The sequence below is a fragment of the Ceratotherium simum genome, chromosome 36 (assembly GCF_057802395.1).
Source record: "Ceratotherium simum simum isolate JZ-2026a chromosome 36, ASM5780239v1, whole genome shotgun sequence".
Classification (NCBI taxonomy): Eukaryota; Metazoa; Chordata; class Mammalia; order Perissodactyla; family Rhinocerotidae; genus Ceratotherium; species Ceratotherium simum.
The window spans coordinates 16,574,224-16,592,882 of NC_141935.1; the positions used below are offsets into that span (position 1 = coordinate 16,574,224).

The 18,659-nt window shown below is 34.7% G+C and overlaps 1 protein-coding gene across 1 annotated transcript in view; it reads left to right on the top strand.

Annotated features, from left to right (window-relative positions):
• Positions 1-18,659, top strand: part of SPATA17 (spermatogenesis associated 17) — a 203,877-nt gene that overhangs the window by 129,368 nt on the left and 55,850 nt on the right. The window contains exon 9 of the mRNA XM_004439661.3: positions 9,942-10,077. Coding sequence (XP_004439718.3) covers positions 9,942-10,077 — 136 coding nt within the window. The remainder of the gene's footprint in view (positions 1-9,941; positions 10,078-18,659) is intronic.

Below are 18,659 nucleotides of genomic sequence, written 5' to 3' on the forward strand. Positions count from 1 at the left end.
TAAAAAGCCTGTCTGATATGCCCGGTCTTACTCCCATTCAGTGCATTTACTACAAGAGAAATTTAAGCTAGCTATTATTCAGCCAAATGCTTTTTAATGGCTTTTTATCAATTCCAGGATAAATCGTAATTCCTTTTTGCAAAACACCAGATCCTTCAGGATCTGATCCAGGCTTATTTCTCTAGTGAATCTTCTGCCACATTCCGTGAGAAACTCTATGCTCCAGAGCTACGGAGCTGTTGTCATTTCTCTTTATGTCCCATGTTCTCTTCCGCTTCCATTAAAGAATTTCCTGTCTCCCTTGATTTACTCAGTCTGCTCAGATCCACTTAAAAAATAAAAAAGAATTGTTTGTTTGCTTTTTAAAAAATGGAAACAGCAATGCATATTTATTGTAAAAACCTTAAACATTATAAGCTGGTAGATCCCCAGTTATGTTTTCCAGAGGCAACCACTGTTAACCACTTCTTGTGTATCTTATCCAGGCATTTTTGTTTGCATATACAATTGTATAAGTTTATATTGTTCCTTTATTTAAAAATGGCAGAATGTTATACACACTGTACTTCCTCTTTATGGGAGATTGTGGTCAGAGAATTTGGGGGTTTTTCAGAGAGCATTTCAAGGAATATTTTGAGGTGTAAAATGGGACAATGCAAGTTGCCTAGATGATGTGGAGAAACAAGTCGTTATTATTAACAGGTGGAAAAAAATGGAAGGCCCCAATTGTTTAATTTACCCATCAAGATGACAGAGATGGAATGGAATTGGTGATCATGAATCAGGTGATATAAGCTGATATGCACTTTACTAAAGTCTTATGAGAGGTGCTAAGGTCTATATGTTAATACCTTTTATTAATTGTAAACATCTTTGCTTAATACAGGAGACTATAATTATGCAGACTGTACCTGTATCCAAAATGGAGTGGATTTGGAACATTGCAGTAGAAGTCAGTGCTAATCTGTGTTCTGGTAGCAGAATAATGGTCCCCACAGAGTCCTTATCCTAATCCTAGGAACCTGTGAATGTGTTACCTTATATGATACAGAGAACTTTGCAGATGTGATTAAGGATTTAAACATGGGGAGGTTATCCTGGATTACCAGGGTGGGCCCAATGTAATCACAAGGGTCCCTAAAAGTGGAAGAGGGAGGCAGGGAGAGACTTGACCTCATAAAGATCAGAGTGACTCAACGTGAGAAGGACAAGTCATCTTTGCTAGCTTGGAAGATGGAGGAAGAGGCCACAACCAAGGAATGTAGGCAGCCTCTAGAAGCCCGCAAAGGTGCCAAAATGGATTCTCCCCTAGAAGGTATGCAGCCCTCTTAATGCCTTGATGTTAGCCCAGTGAGACCCCTTTCAGACTTCTGACTTCCAGAACTCTAAGATAATAAATGTGTTATTTAAGCCACTAAGTTTGTGGTGATTAGTTTCAGCAATAGAAAACTAATACAAGTATTCTTCAAGTCAAGGAGCTACCTTGCTAGATCAGACTTTGGTGTTTAGATTAATTATAAACGTGAGCTAAACTTGAGGAAAATCCTTGAATCCCTGAGGATTCAAGATCCTTTGCAGGTTTGGGGTATGGACATTTAGCAGATTAAAAAAATACGACTGTGGCTTGAGCTTCCCTATGAAGAGAAGTTTATGGTGAAATCATGTTGCAAGGTTATTATATTTTAAACTGTGTAGGCTTTCCTAAGAACCTGAGGACAGATGGCTCAATAGCTCTTTCTACATCTTTTTGAAAAGTAAAAGGTATTAATTTTCTGATAGTTATTGTAGGAGAGACAAAACTTTCTCTCTACCCTCTTAGGGTCTTCAGCTGGGCCTGAGAATTAAATTGACATAAAACAGATTAACAGCAGAAAAGCATACAGATTTAAGTTTTAAGTGACACAGGAGCCTCATAAGGAAATGAACAGCCAAAGAAATGGCAAACCCTAAGTGCTTATATATTAGGTTGAACAAAAAGGAGCAATTGTGGAAAAGTAACTAAGATATGTGGGGAGACCAAAGGAAGATAAAAGTTATTTAACAAGGTCTGTTTGTACAGAATTCCCTCAGCTTCAACTCCCCATCTCTGGTGATGCAAATGTTTCTTTCCTCCTGGTATAGAAAAGGCATCTGTCATATGGGGTGCTGTCTCCTGATTTTAGGGAAAAAAGGAAAGGTCAGATCGCTTTTCTTGTACCTGTTATTATCAAGTGCCTTTGGCTCAAAATAATCCTGTGTTGAAGTGGCATATTATTTGGGGTGGCATAGTCTGCCATCCTTCGTTATTCAGAGCAGGTGAAATGAGAGACACCCTCTAAACATTTAGCAGCAAAGCAGAACTAGCAGCACAATTTCTTGAACTCTCCATTCACTGGCACTGTGAAAAGCATTCAATAGTCATGAATCTTATGTAACTGCCTTCATTTCCCTCAAATTTGCAAACTAGCTCAGACTGAAGCCTTGGTAAATAGTAGATTATTCATTTTTAAACCTTTTAAATATTGCTCCTAATTAAGTCTCAGTATCATTTAATAGACAGTACCATAGGAAAAATGTTGTGGGAAAGGTTAAGAAACCAGATCTAAATAACAGTTTTTAAGAAAAGCATTTTAAAAAATGTGGTATATATAGATGAGATCTGGTTATATTTATCGCAAAAGAATAAGGATAAGGAAATTAAAATACATCTCAAAACTTTTTTGACTTTTGTGATTTTTCGAACACTTGAGACCTTTACAATTTGCATATTTTCTGAACTGTTATTGTATTATGATAAATAGGGATTATCATATATTTTCAGATAATGTTTTCTTAACCATTCAACTTTTATTTGTAACTCTTCCATTTATTTTAATTACTAGCACAGTGTGCAACATTTATTAATCAGCAGAGCCTTTTTAAGTTAAAATACGAAATTAGCTAACCCCATTAACACAGAATACTCCAAACAAGCCATAATAGGAGAGGTAGTTACTGTGCAAATCGTATTATACATGCGGGGGCTCTGGGGCACAGTTAAGCGTGATTACCCTCTTTTGATCCAGTATTCCTCTGCCTCTCCCAGCTAATTTCCAGTGGAAATTTAGAAAGTGCTGCCTTCATTTTTCCAGCTTAATTTTTCTAATGAAGTTCTGGTACTTTATAACACTGGGGATACAGATAATAAGCCAGTGTATAATTAAGAAGTTCTAGAATTTGTCTACAAAAGAGCCCTTTATTACTTTGGCTGTACTATTCCAAGAGAACCGTGCTCTCTTGTTGTTAGCTGTTCCCAAGAAAAAAAAAGGGGGGGGGGGGTTTAAAATAAATGACCACAGAATACTAGAATTGTGTTCTTTCAGACATTCAAGTCTAAAGAAGTTTAAGGTTTATAACATCAACATAATGGTGATAATCGGGAATACTTTTTGTGATATCCTAAGAATATTATATACAACTTTTGGTGTGTCCAATCGGACAAGTGGTAAAAAGACAATTTTAGTCTTTTTAGTTAGATTTTTATCATATTCTAAGCACTCTTCCTAATACAGTGCCTAACATACGCAAAGTAAAATTTTGCCAATTGACTTTTAGTCAATTTATGAGGCATATGGAATTTCTTTTGTGAGAGAAAGTCATTTTTTACCATACTCACATTCTTATTTTGGTATGGCATTTATACATCCCAGATTTCCCTGTTTTAATTTAGGGTTCAAAAGTGTGTTTGGGGTCAGACGAGACTTGAAGGCTGAACAGAAATTTGCCAGGCAGAGCAGGAAGTGTGGCACAAGGCAGTGGCCTGGATGAAGCCATCTCTGTGTTGAAAAGTGCATAGCTCATGGGGGTTTCATTTTGCCTTCTGAGGTATCTTATGAAGCCTAGCTTGTAGTTTTGGTTCCTCATGCAAAGTGGCACAGATGAGATGGAAAATATAGGTGGAGCCAGAATATAAAGGGCCATGTGCACCATAATAAAGTATTTGGACTTGACCATATAAAAGACAATGTAAAACCATCAGCATTTGAATCACTAGAGTGAAAGGGTCAGATAGCTTAAACATATCAGTCTATTAGCTATGTCCATGGTCAAGAAATGGGAGTCACTGGTGACAGAGACCAGTTAAGGAACTGTTGCCATAGTCCAGTTCAGAGATTACGAGGACTTGCAATAGAACAAGGATGTTAGTAGTGAAGGAGAAGAGAAAGGTTGACAAACAGCTTTATAGGTAGAATCCTATAAACCCTAAACCAGACATAGGGGCCAACCTGATACGGTGTGGGTGGTGTGGTCAGGGGCACAGATGCATTTAGGATCACTGTTTTAGAGCTTTCTTAGTTGCAAAGAACAAAGATCCATTCAAGATAACTCAAGAAGTTAAGGGTGTGTTTGAAAAGATACATCGAGGAATCTTATAGAAATTTTAGGAACCAAAGAAAACTGGATTAAGGCGACTCTCTTGGGGGCTGTGGGGGCATGGTTTTCTCCCTTTAGTGGCGTCTCTGCTTTTCTCTGCATTTCTGCTTCTTATCTTCTTTCTGCTGACGAGCTTTATCTGCTGACTAATAGTTTCTTTCCCATAAATCTTCAGCTTGCATTTAGTTATCATGGCCAGTCTAGGCCTGATTCAATATAACCTTCTAACTCTAGAACCCACAGCCAATTCTGTATTTTGATTCAAATTCCTGAAAGAGAATCTGTTTTGCTCAATTTATATTATCAAACTAGCCCACACAAGTTGTAGGCTTAGAACACAATAAATATTTAATAAGTATGTGTTAAATTAATGGATATGCTAAATTAACATATGACTAGACTACAACTGTGGCCTTGGGGAGGGTGTGTCACAGTATGTCAAATACAATGTTTTATGAGAGTAGGGCCATAAGCAAGGATTTCCTCAGATTGAAGAGTGCCAAAGTAGGGGGTCCTTTACTGCCTTGACTTGATGGCTTCTGAGTTGACTGGCTAAATGGTGACGTCCTTACTTAACTAAGAAAAATGAAGTCTAATTCCTATTCCAAGTTGTTGCTCATTCTATTAACATCTCTTCAACCAAAATTCTACTAAACTAAAATATCTTAATAGAGTAGTAGGCCATGTTTTGAAATGTTTTTGTTGGTATAAATGTGCTATATATTAGATTTTTCTGGAAATTTGCCTGCCCTGCCCTCTCCTTCACCCCTGTCCACTCTCCCGCTTCAGTTCAAGGAGGAGGAGTGCTGCGGTGATCCATCCCACATGGGGCCACGTTCCAGTGAGGTTTCCTTCTCTCCAGAGTTGCTCTTGACCTCTCAGGATTTGCTCCCAATGGGGAGAATCCTTGGCTGTCCCACCTTTTCCTTTTTTGACCGGTGGTTAGAGAGTAAGGCTATTCTCCCTGGAGGTACTTCTGCGTTGTCACATCTCTGCTCTTGCTAGCTGTCGAGACTCTGAGGGCAAGTCAAAAAGCAGTCCCCACCTTAGAAAGTGTTGGATTATACAAACTACTATCAACTTTGCAACAAACTTGTTCTGGTTGGCTATTTCTCCTGCCTCTATCTTGTGCAAAAAGACTTATTTGGATACTCTTGCATAGCTGTTTGGAAAATTTGTTGTGGTCTGGAACCAAATTCCTAACTTGTAATAAAATATCCCTTTTTCCTGCATTGTGCTTAATGCATATATTTCACTAGGAGCCCTTTAATAGAGAAAAACTGATCTAGGACGTGTTTGGTGTTCCAGACCAGTTCCGTGAGCGTGTGTCTTGATATCTATAAATTGTTACTACCGTGTCCATTTTGAGATGATTTACCTAAGCCAGAATCCACTGTGGCTTGGATAACTACCTTCTTGGGCAGTCAAAATTTATATATATGTAAAAATAAAGAAAAATGTTTTGCAATTTCTAAAGATTTGTAGAATATTACTCTACATATTCTCCTTGGGCAATCATCTCCACCATAAAGTTCATGATCTACTTTGTTTCCTTCATAAAGAACCCAATTTTCTAGCTATGTTGAACCCCTTTCAGTTGCTTCAGCATTCCTTTTTATGCTCCAGCTCACCTCCATATCTTTGTATGTGTGGTTTCTTCTGTCTAAAATAGCCTTCGCCAGCTTCTTAACTTGACTAACTCTACTTGTCTTTCAATACTCAGCTCTGGCATGCATGGTCTGGGAAGACAACTTTTTCATGCCCCAACCCCTAACTCCCTGCCAATAACTCCCCACACTATATGCATGTACATACACATACACAAACACGTATGCATATGCAAACATAAACCTTCTTCTGTGCCTTGACTCTTGTGGGTATATCCATCACAAAACTTAACACATCCTAAGGTGTTGTCTCATTCTCCACCCCCTACTATAAGGTGAATTCCTTTTAGGTATATTGCATCTTCCATCATTATATCTCAGTGTTTTCCAAAGGGCTTAGTGTATAAAAGCATTTAATTTAATGTTTGCTTAATGAATGATATTAAAATAGTACAGAAATCAGTGTGGGTTGGAGTGGGACGATTAGGTTGCCTAGGAAAGCCTGGGTGTTAAGCTGGATTTGGACAGATGAGAAGTATATGGATCAGCATTTCAGGAAGAGGAACACGGACAAAGGCAGAGGTAGGATGGAAAGACAGACAGGAAGAAAGACATGAGAATGGCATCAGTGGAAGGAGTAGGAGGAGACTGAACAGACCCAGTGCATTCTAAGAAGCCTGACAGCTGGGCTGAAGAATGTCGATTTGAATCAATAGGGAATAGGAGTTCATAATTTGTAGATTTGAATTATCTGGCAGTGAAATAAATGGGTTGGAGGAAAACCTAGAATTATGAGTGACAATACTAGGACTATAAAAAAAGGGGAAAAATGAAAGTTATAAGGAAAATAAATAAGTGTAATTCATTAGTCTTCTTATTTGGAAAATAATATTAAGTAAATTAATACTCAAAGTATAAAGACTGTATAATATATTTGCAATGGACCCATTTTCCCTGAACCTATTTTTTATTTTGTCTTCCTGAGACCTCTACAAATTCTTCTCTAAATGCCCAGACATTCAAGTAATGACTTGTTTGTATGTGCAACTATATCTCCACAGTGTATTTAAGAATTTCTGCCAGATCTGTATCTTTGATGAGATTATAAAAAATAATAGGCCAACTCATATCTTTTTCTTTAATATAGTATTCAGTTAATTGAAAAGAAAAGTATTCACTGCAAGCATAAAGTACATCTGAATATGTATTGAAAACTGGTAAAAATAACATTTTTAAAAGCAATTGATTATTATCTGAAAGTTTGAACATAAACTAAGTTGGTTTTTAGGGTTTTCATAGCTATTTATAATTTTATAGAGCAAATCCTATTTGAGAATTAAATAATTTCTTCCCAATTTGAAGATAAATATTTGAAGATTATTTATAAAACATCTAAATATTTGTGAATATATATACACACATATGCACATACATACATACACTTAAGAATATGCACACATGTTGCTTTAATGAAACATTATGGCTGAATGGAAGGAGAATTAATTCATGGACAGGCAAATACCTAGTCTTTCAGCCTTGTCTTCTCAGCCATCCATTCCCTGGAGAAAGCAAATTTCGTTCAGACACAAAAGAAAAATGTACTATTAAAATGCAATTCAGAAGTGATAAAAACTGGAGGTGAGCAGCCAGCTCACAGCGCCTCCTTTGTACACTCAGGGACATTGGGGCCACATTAATTTCTGTGTGTGTGATGTCCATCCCATGTGCAAATTAGCACTGGAAGGACCGTAATCTGTCTTATATGAGAGCTCTTTTCCCAGGAGCATATGTAATACACGCTTGTGTAATTTTATATAATTCAAAGCTCTGTGTTCTGTTTATTGTTTTTATTTTAAATAGTATTAGATAATGTTTTCTTAGAAACAATATTAAAAAGGAGTTTATTAATAGACATTAAAAGAAGTGGTATGAGAGGTGTGAAAATTGATGGAATAATACTGCTTTTCCTAAGCTTATTATCTTGTAAACAAATTGATGAATGTAATGGCAAAAAAACAAATTTTCAAGTGAATTGAGATTTAAAAAAACCTTCTTATCTTAGTTAAAGGAGATAATGTGTGTAAAATATTGGCATATGGTAATGGCTCAACAAATTTGTTGAGCCTCAACTTTATTTTTTCAAAGTCTAAATTTCAGAATATTTTCTCAGCAAAACATTTCATTTTACTACATATATCTTTTATTTCACAGGACTTGGTCTTTTCCTTGAAAGGTTCCTTTCATTTAAAACAGTGTCTAGCTCTAATTTCATTGATACCATATTTTCTTTGATTATATTAAAAATTTCTAAAGTTTACTCCTATTTTCTGCATTAGATCTGTTTCCTATGGGTTATCTTTCGTATTTGGATTTGTGTCTTTCTTTCAAGTTGGCAATTTCCCCGATTGGTAATCTATTCCTTAATTCATATTAAAAAAGAGACTCTAAAAATCAGAGTAGTAACTGTATTTGTGTGAGAGAGTAGTCTTTTGGCTGATTGATAGACTTTATTGCACTGCGATGAGACCTTTTAATTAAGAAATCCCCGAATGTTGATACTTGATCTTGTTTTTCTGGGCACTCTCAGTGTCTTTTGAGAAGGTGCATTAGTCTTCTGACTTATGTAAGTCTAACAGCCAGCTCACTAAGAGATGAGCAAGGGAAGAGTTTGATGGGTAGATTTTGAATTACAATCCATATATTGCATTTGGTGCCTTGCTCTGGCCTTCTGCTGTGCCTGTTCTCTCTGAGCCCAGTGCTGTCTGGTGTAGTTTTCTGAGAATAGGCTCTTCATATGGATGCATGGACTGGGCAAGGAACCTGGGGATCTAATTCCTCCTTGCATAGACTTTTAATCTGTGTTCAGTTTTATCCCTCCCTCTCACCTTCTACTGTAGCTTCTGTTCCTGAGCTTTTCCAGGATTCTGCAGAAGAAATTGCCTTAATTCTCATAGGCTTCTCCCTCTTCTGACACTTAGACTTCAGTTTTTTAATTTTTTATCTGCTTTCACCTGCCAAAAATTTGTTGGTATTTTCATCTGCTGTTTCTCCTCTTTTGTCTTCTTTCTTCTTGTGGGTCTATCACTTTTTTTATTCCTTTACAGAGGGTTTAGGTGAGGGATTTGAACAATTCACCAGGTTACACTACAAGCATATCGCCACTTAGATGTTCTGTGAGAGTTTATATGGATTTTGATCTTTTATGTAGCCCATAGTAATAATACCTAAAAGTAACGATGATGATGATGAAGAGAGCTAAAACAACAAGCTACTTCTATTTTTACTTCTACTTTTAGTACCCCTGTTAATTATTGGATAACTTGTCTTTTCAGCCTCTATGTTAAGCTTTGCTTATAGTAAATTGTTCATTCCTTACAACAACCTTATACAGAAGTAAAATCTCACAGAGGTCAAGTAACTTGTGTGAGAGAACACAGCTAGCAAGGACAAAACTAAGAGTGAGTATAGGTCTGGTTGACTCAAAAGCTCCATTATTCCACAAAACCCTCCATTATTTGGGTGAGTGAAGATTTGAAGAAAACCCATTTCAATGAGAATTACCTGTATTGGCCATCCTTTTCATTTTGGGGTACCATTTTAAAATTAAGAACATTTTTTACTTACATGATGAATTTTGAATTTTTTGGCATCATTAATTAACAAATTTATTAGTTAACGTTGTCTATATTTACAAAGTGTTAGAGACTCACAAAAATTCTGTGAAGAATGTTTTAGTATCTCCATTTACAGAATAGGAAATAAAAAGTCATAGAAATTAGTAACGCAGATAGTCAGCAGCAGAGGCTGAAGTGGAATCCAGGTATTCTTATTCCAAGCCACGTATTATTTTCACTATACTTTACTACTTCTCTAAATTCTAATTTTTTTAAGTCAAATGTCTCTAGAAATCAAATTAAGAATATCATCTAAACATTCTTTCAGGTTTTTGCCATTTTCTTCCTACCATAAAAATAAAAAATACATCCCATCAATGCATTCGTCAAGCAAGTATGGTCCTGATTCTTATGGATGTCAACATTTCAGAGATGAAAATCCCAAGAAATGGATCTGTGACAAGGTGAGTTAATGCAACATTTAAAGAAATGTTATTCTTTTTAAAAGTCTAAAAATATATGATTACAGTAAATATAAATATTCTTAATGCCTTCGTGGTTACAATACTATTTATAGCTATTTTATGTAAAGATGGTGCTGTTGACCTATGTCAGTAAGAGAGTTGTTTTAAATTATTTTTTTTAGCATTGTATTCTCATGTTAGTGTTGTTTTATGGCTCAGCTACCCTATGATCAATGGCATGGATCATTAGCTTTGGCAGAGCCAACCAGGGTCAAGGCTTGAATGAGTGGTCACAGAATGGAGTTAAGCTAACTCTCAGGCGTGGAGAACAATGCTTGCTTGCTTTCTCGCAATCTCTGTGTGTATGTAGATAGGTAGGTAGGTAGGTAGGTAGATAGATAGATAGAAAGAAAGAAAGAGATAGAGATATATGTGATATCATATCTCTCTATATATGATATAGAGAAGAAAGCAAATAAATATTTCTTTTTTTTTAATTTTTATTTTATTGCAGTAACATTGGTTTATAACATTGTAGAAGTTTCAGGTGTACATCATTATACTTCTATTTCTGCATAGATTACATCATGTTCACCACCCAAATACTAACTACAACCCATCACCACACACTTGTGCCGAATTATCCCTTTTGCCCTCCTCCCTCCCCGCTTCCCCTCTGGTAACCAGTGACCACATCTCTGTCTCTATGTGTTTGTTTGTTGTTGTTATTATCTACTACTTAATGAGGGAAATCATACGGTAAATAAATATTTCTTATCTGATTCCAGAGTGATATTTGTTAGCACTTAAAAATTTCCAAATTGGGAAAACACCAAGATGTCTTACGCTATAGGAGGTAAAAAGGAAAGTTCTTACTATGTGTTTAAACTATTGTCTAGCGGTCAGAAAAATATAACTTATTTATAGCAAAATGACATATATAAAATGATTTTTAAGTAAGTGATTTTCTGGAAAGGGGTTAGGGCCATGAGTTGCATATCCTACGAGACCTCTTGGTTCTATTAATAGTTTGTCAATGAGGATTTATTCATTTACACACAATCTCCTTCCAAAAGGATTTAAGGCACCTTACTAAAAGGCAAATACTATAAAGGTCATACTATAAGGGGAAATGATCTTAGGTGAGAAGAATGTGTGTGCTCGCAAAATAAAGGGAACCGTTACTGTGGTGGTAAGTGGCTTAGGTATTTCAACTTGTGGGTGGCAAAAATGAAGAGGAAGAGACAAGTTGGAGAGGGATCCTCATTACTCAGTAAGAAGTAACATGTCAGACCCTTAAGAAAAACGAGATCTCTCTTTACTTTTCCAAAGTATAAGAAAAATTCTTTTTTTTAAGGACACTGTAAATATGGGATTACCAAGAGTAAGTCATGCTGGGGAGTAACTTGTATACTTGAGAAAGTGCCCTTTTCTTTAGTGTGGCTACTAAGTCACCTTTAAAAAAAAATGGTCTTCTAAAACACTAAATAATAATTCCATGGCATACGGAATATGTATAGTGAGTAGTTTGATATGGTCCACTGATCAACAAACCTATATGTTGGTGATGATGTATTTCATAAAAATCTACAGTAAAACTATTCTAGACATTTGTTTTTACCTAATATGCAACCATTCAGAATATAGGCTAAATATGATTTTTGAACTATTTATTTAATTTCATATTTTGAATGTGCATAATATGACCTACATCTCATTTTTTATTTGATATACACATTTTTTGTTTTTCTGCCTTCTCACCAGTCTATTTCATTCAAGGAGGTGTTTATTTCTTTAAAATATAAGTGACTTACTTAGGACATTAAGCTGCTTCAGAGTAAGAAAGATCCTGTGCAAACGTTTCTTTCCTAAAATAATACAGCACTTCTTTTTGGTATTATATAGCAGATTCACTTCACAGCATTTATCTAACTGAAGTAAGCAACTTCATTGAAATATAGAGACTTTTGGATACTCACTGAAAAGAAAAATAGTTTATTTTGTTCTTTTGGTGGAATCATTGTGTGCCTCTGTATACTTTTAGAAAGTATACAGACTTAAAAAGTTATGACAAATAATCGTTCTTATAGACCCTGAAAATTAAGAGAGAAAAGTGTAGAGATTCTTTAAATATTAATAAATCATTAATCCACTTAACCCTACACAAAGCCGTGTACAAAAATATTAAATGCAAATTTAAATTCCTCCCTCCTTCCCTCCCTTCCTTATTTCTTCCTATCTTCTGATCTCTTCAAATAACCATATTAAATAAACAAATTACCCTGCTGTGTGGCTAATATAATCTGCGCAATACAGAGATAGTCATTCTATTGTTTAAATGTAAAATCTTACAACTATTAAAAACAGTTTATGTTTTGATTTGATAGTAAATGATTTGGGTGAGACATGTGCCCTGTAAGTTGCTATAAGCAGGCTTATTCTTCTTTATTTTTATAAAAGTTAGTTGCTTGATTATGGAGATTGGAGGCCACAACTTATTCTTTATTAGTGGATTAAGGATAGTTTTAGGGAGAGTAGCGTTGTTAACTTCAAAATGTTGAAGAAGGAAAAGGCTGACATAGTTTTATGCTTCTTCTATGGGAAGATGGACTATTTACAAACATTTAAATACACATAAGATTTAGTTACATGCAACAGATAGATTTCAGGCAAGAAGCAGCTCAATTAAGTATATTTGGTTCCTGTTCTAGACCTTTCCCACCATGTTTTAAGATTATATACAGGGAGAATTTTCTTTCTCTTCTGTCATCTTTAGGCATGGAGGTTATAATTTTCAAATGATTTGTTACACAATTGTGTTAAAGGGTATCAGTTGAGAGAAAATCAAATGTTAATTAAATACTCTTTCTCTAATCACGTTCACATTAAATCAATTAATATATCAAATATTATTTGATATTTTTGTTTTATTTTTAATACTACTGATCTGAAGAACACTATACAAAGACATCACAAAGTCAGCAAATTGAGAGCAAATAGTACTATATTTCCCTGAAAGTATGAAAATCAATAATGAAAACTAACATATATATTATTTTTTCTTAAAAGTTTGGAAATCAATAATAAAATAATATACATATATGTAACTTACTCATATTTCTTTAATCTATTTGTAAAATGCCCCAAGGTAAATTGTTAGATTCTAGGTCTATGTCTTAAATTGTCAAACTTTTTAAATTTTGGTAACTACTTTGTATTTATAAATTCTTTATTGTGCTGATCTCAATATTTAAAATACAAATAAAATTAAATAAGGAATATCTACCAGTCACTAACTATTAATTTAATCTGTTTGGGTAGGTGTAAAAGAGTTGGACAATAAAAAATTTGTATACTAAAAACATTCCCTTGGTTGTCAAAACATTCACATATGTTCATATTTACTGAAGCAGAAATGATAGTCTAAGGCCTATATCAGAATTGGAATGAGTTTTCATATGCATTTTAGACAACTGATTTTAATAGAACCATTTCTTGTTTTCCTGTGTTTGCAAAATTCAGGAGGAGACTTTTAAGATGGTTCCTATTAATAGAGCCTTTCTTCACATGCCTTATTATAGGTGAATTACAACAGGAGCGCAGCCCTTTTTTGTTATTTTCATGTGCATTTTGGTCCTAAACAGGATTTTATAAGCTACAAAGCATAAAAATATCTAGTACTCCAAAGAATTAATTTAGAGAACCTAAGCATATTGCACAGAACATAAAGTTGACCTTTACCGTCTACGGCTTTTGGAATGGGGTGGGATGTGGAACACATCATAGATTTAATGTGGCACATCGCTGTCTGCAGAAACTTGGGTGGGACTGTGACTGCTTGCCCATTGCACCCGGTGATTGAATCTGCTGTCACCAGCATCCTGATAATAATGAACACTCAGCTTAACGACCGTGATTATGATTATCATAATTGATGTGCAAGTGCAGTGTGTGGGGATCATTACAGCTGAACTGTACAGCACAGCAACATGCTTCAGTTATGGATAATTTTACGTTTGTGCATTGATTGGGATAAAATATGCCTTTCTATTTAAACAGACCAGCTTCATATAATTTTAAGAATCTTTCTGTACATGTTGATTGATGATTATGCACTTGCTGAAAAACAGCCCCTTACAGTTGTTTATTTTGTGTTGTTTCATTTCATTAGTAAATGTAAACAATTAAATAATTAGGTGTAATTGAGGGAAAATATTTTGCTTATGAGGATGGCCTTCAATAATCAAATATTCGGTTTAAGTGCTTTTTTTCTCTCTCACAATACATCAGGGATTGAAATTCTTCAATTTTCTCCCTGTGATTACCCTTGTATCAGTTTTTTTAGGTCAGTAGGCTTCAGGAAAACTTTGAGTTTGTATAATTTTATTATAAATCTATAGATTCATTTGTCTATGCATATATTTATATATACTCTAGCTTATTATGCATTTTCGAAAATTGGACTTAGCCAAATATTGTTATGTTATTTATTAAAATAATATTTAACCTATAGAATAGTTTAAATGAGTAATGTTAAGATGTATAAATTTACACTACCTTTGCTTTTTAGTTGGGTAGATTTATTATATTGCTTCTGATAGATTGTTTCTGATAGATTTATTATATTGTGTAGTAATTTTCAATTATAGTTTTAAAAATGGCTTCAAAAGAGTTTCTAATTTGAATTTTAACTTGTGAATGAAAATAATATGTGCAGTGATGTATCCAAGATTTTCAGTAGATTAGATCTGACCATATTAGTCTATGATTATTAACCTAAGGGCTCAATTTGCATTTGAGTCTGAAATATTACATTTGAGTGATGAGCAAACATAATGGGACACATTTTTATAAAGCATGGTAAGCCATTGAAAACAACTTTTATTTTGTAACTGCAATAAAGTCTGAGATTGAGCGATCTCTCCATCAGATTATTAATAACTATATAGCTCTAAAGAGACTATGGCATACGTTTCCATCTGAGGTCTGTGAGATTTACATCACCCCAGGTGAGATGCTTGTCCTAGATGAGCAGCTGTAGGACAAAATCTTTGTTTGACAGCGAGAGGCTTTATAGCTTGCCTATAAAATTTTCCTTCTGAAAGTTTTTAGTCCCAATGTGATTCTTGAACTTTACAAAGAATTCCTCTTGAAGTTTGTCTCTGAAAAGTCAACATATGCTGGTCTTCTCTTCATTGTTGCTAATCTAGAACAACAAGAGTTAAATTCTTCATCTGACAAAGATCTTGGAATATGTTATCTGCCCTTCTCTGCAATTAAACTGTAAACGTTAATTTTTTTAAAAATGTAAGCACCTCAATTTACCTTTTTGTTGTTGTTGTTGGAAACTGGGTTAACATATCAGTGGGAATTTTAGGCCTCCAGACCTGTTTATTGCCCTGATCCCCAGATATAGGATCATAGCTTTAATTTCTTTCTCTGACCTCCTGGTGATAACTTGATCTGACTTGGCAAAAGAGGAGATTTACCAGAATCAAGAGCTCCCAGATGACGAGAAATATAATTAGGAAATAGACTTGATGTCTTAGAAAGAGGCTGACTTTGATCTTAGGAATCATGGAAGTATTTGAAACATTATGTGAACACGAGAGTTAGCATCAACAGTACTTTTTTTTTTTTTATTGATGTCTTAATAGTTTATACCATTGTGAAATTTTGGTTGTACATTTTTGTTTGTCAATCACCATATACATGTCTCCCTTCACCCCTTGTGACCACCCCCTCCATTGCCCCTGGTAACCACAGTACAGTTTTCTCTGTCCATGTGTTGGTTTGTATTCCACATATGAGTGAGATCATATGGTGTTCGTCTTTCTCTTTCTGGCTTATTTCACTTAACATAATACCCTCCAGGTCCATCCATGTTGTTGAAAATGGGATGATTTTGTCTTTTTTTATGGCTGAGTAGTATTCCATTGTATATATATACACCACATCTTCTTGATCCAATCATCAGTCGAGGGATACTTGGGTTGCTTCCACTTCTTGGCTATAGTGAATAATGCTGCAATGAACATAGGGGTGCATAAGCCTCTTTGGATTGTTGATGTCAGGTTCGTTGGATATATTCCCACTAATGGGATAGCTGGATCATAGGTATTTCTATTTTTAATTTTTTGAGGAATCTCCATACCGTTTTCCATAGTGGCTGCACCAGTTTGTATTCCCACCAGCTGTGTATGAGGATTCCCGTTTCTCCACATCCTCTCCAACGTTTGTTATTTTTTGTCTTGGTGATTATAGCCAATCTAACGGGTGTGAGGTGATATCTTAGCGTGGTTTTGATTTGCATTTCCCTGATGATTAGTGACGTTGAACATCTTTTCATATGCCTATTAGTCATCTGTATATCTTCTTTGGAGAAGAACAGTACTTTTCAAGTGTCATTCTGGCTGTGTCTGGAGGCTTCATATGGAGAAGTCAAAGGGATGTTTGCACGTCCTTCTAGGCCCTATCAAACCACTTAACAATAATGTTTGAGCACTCCCACTGCAATGAACATTCTTACATGTACATATTTGCCCTAATGAATTCCTGAAAGTGAAATTTCTGAGTCAGGGCTGTGATGATTAGTTTTATATGTCACTTGACTAGGCCTTAGTCCCATTATTTAATTAAACACTAATCTAGGTGATGCTGTGAAGGTATTTTGCATATGTGGTTAACATCTACAATCAGTTGACTTTAAATAAAGGAGATTATTTTTGATAATGTAGGTGGGCCTCATCCAATCAGTTTAAGAACAAAAATTGAGGTTTCCGAGAGAAGAAATTCTGCCTCGAGACTGCAAGATCAATTCGTGCCTGAGTTTTCAGCCTGCCAGGCTGCCCTACAGATTTTGGACTTGCCAGTTTCCACAATTGCATAAGCTAATTCCTTAAAATAAATAAATCAATAAATAAACCTATAAATCTATAAATCTATTTATCTATCTATCTATCTATCTAGTCTATTGTCATTGGTTCTCTTTCTCTGGAGAATCATGGCTGATATAAAGGGCTAGCACATTATTTTTTTTCTAATTTTTTCCAGGCTTATTGAGATATAATTGATGTATAACACTGTATAACTTTAAGGTGTACAATGTGATGATTTGATATATGTATACGTTATGAAATTATTACCACAATAAAGTTAGTTAATACATCCATCACCTCACATAGTTACCTCTTTTTGTGTATGTGATGAGAACATTTAAGATATACTGTCTTAGCAATTTTAGATCTCCAGAGCTTATTCATCTTATAACTGAAATTTGTACGCTTTGACCAGTATCTCCCCATTTCCCCCACCCCTAGTCCCTGGTAGTCGCCAATCTACTCTTTGTTTCTATGAGTTTGACGTTTTTAGATTCCGCATATAAGTGAAATCATGTAGTATTTTGTCTTTCTCTGACTTCTTTCACTTAGCATAATGCCCTCAAGGTTCATCTATGTTGTCTCAAATGGCATAATTTCCTTCTTTTTTATGGCTGAATAATATTCCATTGTATGGATATGTATGTGTGTGTGTGTATCACATTTTCTTTATCCATTCATCCATCAGTGGACTCTTATGTTATTTCTATGTCTTGGCTATTGTGAATAATGCTTCAAGAACATGGGGGTGCATATATCTCTTCAAAATAATGATTTCATTTCCTTTGGATACATCTCCAGAATTGGGATTGCTGGATCATATGATAGTTCTATTTTTAAGTTTTTGAGGAACTTCCATACTATTTTTCATAATAGCTGTACCAATTTACTTCTCACCAGCAGTGCCCAAGGGTTCCCTTTTCACCACATCCTCACAAAACTTGTTATCTTTGTCTTTTTGATAATAGGCTAGCACATTATTAAGACTTTTGTTGTATATTGTTATTTATTGTCAAACTGCCCTAAAGAAAATGTATATCTTATTTGATATGTGTTACCCTTCACATCATCGTTAGTTATCATCAGTATTTTTTTAAAAGATGTTCTAATGTGTTTAGTCTTAGGTCAGCTAAAATTTTGTTTTCTATTGTTTAAATTTATAGATTAATTTATGGGGAATTGACTGTCAATATTTTTGAGTCTTAGCATTCCACAACATGCTTCCTCCCTCAATTTATTAGTCTTTAAAATTGACATTTAAGAGAGTTCTGTATTGATTAAGTATATTCCTAATTATTTTATATTTGTGTGCTATTGTGAATAGGATTTTCTTTCATCTTTTTGTGTAAATTATTGTTGATTTATAAGAAAACTACTGATTTAGAATGCTATGTCTGAATGGTCACCTTACGAATTTTCCTACTAATTCTAATGGTTAGATTTACCAGATAGACAGTTATGCCATGTGCAAATATTCATATTTTCAAACTTCTGTCTTTTACTTTATAATCTTTTTACTTCATTTTTTAACTTGTCGTGTCACATTGACTAGCACTTAGAGAATGTTGATAAATATTAATGATAAAAATGGGCATCCTTGATTTTTTTCCTGGCGTAGTATTGGCTATTAGCTATATAGTACACACACACACACACTCACACACACATACACATGATTGTAATCACCTAACAGTGTTATATATA